The sequence below is a fragment of the Pistacia vera genome, unplaced genomic scaffold (genome assembly GCF_008641045.1).
Source record: "Pistacia vera cultivar Batoury unplaced genomic scaffold, PisVer_v2 Contig346, whole genome shotgun sequence".
Lineage (NCBI taxonomy): Eukaryota > Viridiplantae > Streptophyta > Magnoliopsida > Sapindales > Anacardiaceae > Pistacia > Pistacia vera.
This window is the reverse complement of record NW_022196164.1, coordinates 34,207-39,570: the sequence shown is the minus strand read 5'-3', so window position 1 is coordinate 39,570 and position 5,364 is coordinate 34,207. Positions and strand designations below refer to the sequence as shown.

At 31.2% G+C, this 5,364-nt stretch overlaps 1 protein-coding gene across 1 annotated transcript; it reads right to left on the bottom strand.

The window, feature by feature from the left end:
• Nucleotides 1-909: 909 nt before the first annotated feature.
• LOC116139050 (EPIDERMAL PATTERNING FACTOR-like protein 6) lies at nucleotides 910-2,734 on the bottom strand. The gene is made up of 3 exons (XM_031424727.1): nucleotides 2,269-2,734; nucleotides 2,101-2,147; nucleotides 910-1,337 (listed from the first exon to the last, which is right to left on the bottom strand). The coding sequence occupies exons 1-3, from the start codon at nucleotides 2,408-2,410 to the stop codon at nucleotides 1,116-1,118; spliced, it is 411 nt and encodes a 136-aa protein (XP_031280587.1). The 5' UTR covers nucleotides 2,411-2,734; the 3' UTR covers nucleotides 910-1,115.
• Nucleotides 2,735-5,364: the final 2,630 nt, after the last annotated feature.

The following is a 5,364-nucleotide window of genomic DNA, read 5'->3' as shown; positions in this document are numbered from 1 at the left end:
AACCCTCGCCCTAGTCAAGGCCCAGTCCGCTTTTTAAAACATCAGTTTTCACGGGGTGCTTCGTTAGCGACTTTTGTATCCATTGTTTCCGTCACGATGTCCTACATCCTTACATCTTTGTTAGAATGATGGTTTACTATTCCAATTTTACATGACATCAATTTGGTAGGATTGTTAATTTATACCAAATAAAAGAAAAAATGATCACATTATTTCTCATAGATGTAAAATCCACTACAAAGAAATTATAAAGACGACTCAAAATTTTTCAATAAACTACTAACATATATGACAGTTTTTATTTTTTTTTATTTTTTTTTTATTTTTTTTTATATAATGTATAATTATTAATACTATTAGAATAAAACAATTAAATTCGTAAGTAAACCAACATTCTTAGTTAAAGATGTAAAACAATAACCCTCTAATAGAAAACCAAACTAAATTATCAAGTTTTCCCAAATTATGATTAACTAGTTATAATATTAAATTAACTCAAACTTGTAATTTGTCAACTAAAAATGTGTATTACAAAGATATTTCATAGGAATTCAGTAATACCTATTCATTGTATTGCACCTGATATGGTGTTTGTGAATTGGGCTTTCAGGATAAATGGATGGAACTATATACTCTGTAAGTAGCCAAAGGGAAAGGGAAAATGTTTCCTGCAGCATAATTTCTTGAATTGATAGCTTAGCTCTTATAATTGAGAAATATAATGATGAAACTTGAACCATCATGAGATCCACATACATCCTGGCCTCAATGGGGTCCCCATAAGACCATTTGAAATTTTCTATATTGTCAACATACTATACTAACTATACTAGATCTCATCTCTTCTCATAACAACCACAAACAATAATGCTGCCAAATTAGTCATTAAAAATTATTGAAGGAAATTCATGCACCAAATATAAACTTCATAGCACAAGATTTTTCACATTACTCATCTTAGTTAGTGTCAATATATATTCTATACTCAAATAAAAGTCTAATTAATTCTATATATTTATCAGAGTAATACTAACCATAATCTCTCCATTAATTCATAACTAGTCACCACATAATTAAGCATCTATTGAAGCATATATATTTTTTAAAATTAGGCATCATGGCATGTATAACTTGTTGCCACACTTGCACCTCCACGCCTCTGGGTAATATTCAGCAGTCACCGGAGTCCCCGGTGGCACTGGCACGTGTACTGGCTGACATGGTGTGCACTTGCCGCACTTTGACGTGCAGCGTGGTGGCGATGAACCAGGCCCACTTAGTAATCTCCTTGCCAAACTCAGAGCAACCTCTTCATCTTCCCTTTTCTTCTCAATTTCCTGCAACATATTAATCCTCAAATACTTAATTATTTCTATATTACATGATATATAAAAGCTCATTTATAATACAGTAAAACCTTAAAATTTTAAATAATAATATTACTTAGAATCCAAGAGGTACGAATATCATCCTAACTTGCGCCCCTTGAGAGATGGTTCACGGGAATGCAAAAATTAGAACCTGAGGAGTACGTGGTTCCGGTTCAGGGGCTGACACTGAAGGCACAAGTTACCGAGACTCGTTGAAAAGCAACAGAAAATTCTACTTTAGAGATGGGGTGAAGCTAACATGCGCGGAAGGGTGTTGTGCCCCCCAGCTGAAAGTTCATCCTACATGGGCCAGTAGGGATGGACCACTGTCCTCGTGTGGTGCCTAATCATGGAGGATTATTATTGGATACATCGATCACACGGTCACAATCTAATCTTGGCAGGTGTTTTTAGCGGATATTAGCCTTATCAATTGTTTTAAGTTTGAATGATGATGAGAAAGATTAAAACTTTTAAACTTGTAGAAGCTAAGACTGAGAAACAATGGTAATTCATTTATGTTATATGCAGCTAATATTAGGGAATTTAAGATCCCACTTGTAAGCATATGCATGGTCAAAATTCATTGTTTTTCGATTTTTTAAAGTTACAGAGTTTTATGGGGACTCCAATTTCGAAGCCGGACTTACCGAAGAAGGAACTGCAAGAAATTTCTCGATTTTTAAATTAAAAAAAGAATGAAGAAGAAGAAGAAGAAGAAGCAACTTACATGAACAGACAAATCTGCTTTAACAGAAGATTGACACTTGATATCATCTGCATTTGAAAGAGAAATTAAGTGAACAATAGCCATAACTTGGATGATATTGAAATGGGTAGTGATCCAATTGACATAAAATGTTGAGAGATGGAGAGAAAAAATATATAAATTTCTTACCAAGAGAAGTGGTTGGTGTTGGTGAGGTGATTGTAGTGGTGAATAGTGCCGCTAATGAGATGAAGAAGATGGAAAAATAATAAAAAAGATGGGGTTTATGTTTATGCATAAACCTTACTTTGAAGTTTCTCTTCCACTCCATGAATTAAAGAGAGAATATCTCAAAAACCCTTGTTCTTAAAAACTGAAACTTAAAGCTAAAACTTGCACGTCCATGCAACCGTGAGTGCAAATTTTTAGATGATTAAGTTTATGAAGTTAGTCTAATGAGATTTGTAAGTGCTGGATGTGAAGATAAAAGGAAAGATGAAAGAAAATGTGTTGCAGATAGAGAGAGAAAAAGAAAAAGACACAGAGAGAGAAAGAGCTAGATTGTGAATCTAAGTAGATCGTCTCTTCCTAAGCTTTACCATGTTTGGGTGTTGGATTCTCTTTGCAGGCTTTCTGCTGTGTCTTTCAACCATTCCCAAACCCAGAAAATACTTAACAAATGTTATTTATTCACACACTCTTTCCTTTTATTGGGTTAGGTTACATAACTAAAATTTTTTATACAATTTTTTCACTGTTAATCCATTATACTTTAATAGTTTAAGAGTTGATGAAGTGACAAAATAAATAAATAAATAAATACCTTCCTTTTTATATCCACTAGATTTCAATATATATATAATCATAAATTTGTATTTCAATTAAAGTCAAAATTTTAAGTTATCATAACCTGAGCCTCTGTCATTATACTTAAATTTAGACCTAATATAGTCGACAATCTTTTAAAGAGTGAAATAAATAGTTAATTTTTAGATCAAGTGATTTTTTCAAGTGAAATGTGAAATCTTAGTTTGAATTGGTATTTAATGGGATCTATTCTACTTAAAATCATATCCACGGTCCACATGAAAGGTATATAAAATTAAAGGTCTTAAACTAATTAATTAATTAAAACTTTTTGGAGTCGTTAGTACTAAAGCATCCATCTCATCTCTTTTGTTTTTAGCTCTTTTATCATTGTACTACTCCTTGTTTAATCATACTTGTAATCTCAGTTGACAATGTAGATTAGTAATCTTGGAAACGCTATAATAATGTAGGCATTACTTACTAAATGCATTGACAAGTCTTTTGATGTAACACATATAAATTTACTTCTACTTTAATTAGAATAGTCTAACCAAGATGTCATATTAACCATTACATCTGAAGTTCCAAAAATAATGTGACATTAGACTATGCACTTATAATATTTTTATATAAATTTGACATTTTATTATCAATTCTTTATTTATTTTGATTTGAGGTTCTATGTTAGAAAAATTGGATACATGTGTCTTCCATACCTTGGAGGGGTGAGACCCGTTTCTCAAAGAGATTAGCATAATAATTTAAGGGAGAGCGACATGTTTCCACCCAAGGTTTGGCCAAACGATACTTTCCCATCCTTCAAGTTTAAAAAAAAACAAAAAATTCTGATAATATTTTACTGAAAAAAAAAAAATCTTAAATATTTGACTTTATAAAATTTTTATTATTTTTTAATTAGCCAAAAAGTCAAATATTAAAAAGTCAAAAAAGAAAAAATAGTTAACGCTTCCTAAAAAGTTTAGCAGTAATGCTATGAAATTGTTTAAAATTAAATGACTTTAATATTTATTTATTTATAATATCATCAATATCTCATTACTATTATTCAATAACCTATTAGATTTATAATGTTTTTTATAATATAATATTTTTTATTTTTACTAATAAACATAAAAAATCAATATTCTTAATTAATTAAATAAACAAAACAAAAAAAAAAGACATTTTTACACTTGAACTAATAAATAATTGAGTAAAAACATTGACTTAACTAAATTTTAATTTTATAATAAACTAATTATGAAATAAATTATTTAAGTGTGTTTTCATCTTTTTAGTCAAACATTAATAGAAAACACTAACAGAATCTGACGAATAGTGGAAAAGTGTTATTTTGAAACTTGACAGGTGAAAAAGTGTCGATTTGGCAAACCTTGGGTGGGACAATGTCGTTCTACCAATAATTTAAGTTCAACAACCAATGGGGTCAGGGCTGAATGCCGTACTGGAATATTTTGGTACTTGGCCTCCAAACAAATTAGGTTAATTTATGTTTCACTAATCACTTCAATTGGCTGTTCTCATTGCTACTACAATACAATCCCAGATACAGTTTTATTTTCATTATTGTGAGGAAACCAAAAATTACTACATATGTTGCCCACGGCCACATTTACCTAAGATCATTTTGATTAATTAGAGACGATGAAATGGGTTAATTAATTCAATTCCGAGAGAATGAGCTAATACGCTTGTGGTCCAATATTCAAGGTTTTGACCCGTCAAATACTAGGAAATATTCATCTCAAACTAATAACTACTAATCAAATCTTTAACTCTTGAAACAATATTTTTTTTTACGCCAGAAGAGTAAATTAAAAGCGAATTACCTGTTTTTCCCTTGTGTGTAGGAGTAAATTTTTGTTTTGTCCTTACATAGTTAACGAATATTAGAGTCAACAGTCTATTTAATAGTTTAAATTGCAGGATGTGGAACATTAGACCCAAATTCCAAGGACGTAAATGCAATTATCTCATTCAGTTCCTGGCTCAGTTTACATGGACTATAGGCAGATTCTGAAGGCAAGAAGGTGGGGCGAAAATATTGAAACGATTAATTGTGCAATGACCAGCGACGTTTGGCAAAGGCCAAAGGGTTCTTTACTTTTAAACTTCACTTTTGCTCAAGGTTTTTTATTATTATAAAGTGAACTTTTGAATTCTTCTAATCATTCATACGAAAACATTTTAGGGGCGTTTGGCTCCCTATTTTATCCATATTCCCAATCCTATTCTACCAAATAAATGTTTGGCACAACTATTCCAGAAATATACCCTATTTTTTAATACTTTAGACCCATAAGGTTATTAATTTCAATAAATGCCCCTAATTTTTTTTTTTAAAATTAACAAAAACCCCCCCATTAACCCAACTTGTCAGATTCGGCAACCACAGCTGGTGATAGCGGAAGGAAATGTACAACGGCCTAAATTCGACCATAAATGGCCGAATTA

Coding starts and splice junctions, on each gene's coding strand:
- LOC116139050 (XM_031424727.1), bottom strand. CDS start 2,410: ATGGAGTGGAAGAGAAACTTCAAAGTAAGGTTTATGCATAAACATAAA. Junction 2,148..2,268: donor AACACCAACCACTTCTCTTG/GTAAGAAATTTA, acceptor TTTCAAATGCAG/ATGATATCAAGTGTCAATCT. Junction 1,338..2,100: donor AAGCAGATTTGTCTGTTCAT/GTAAGTTGCTTC, acceptor AATATGTTGCAG/GAAATTGAGAAGAAAAGGGA.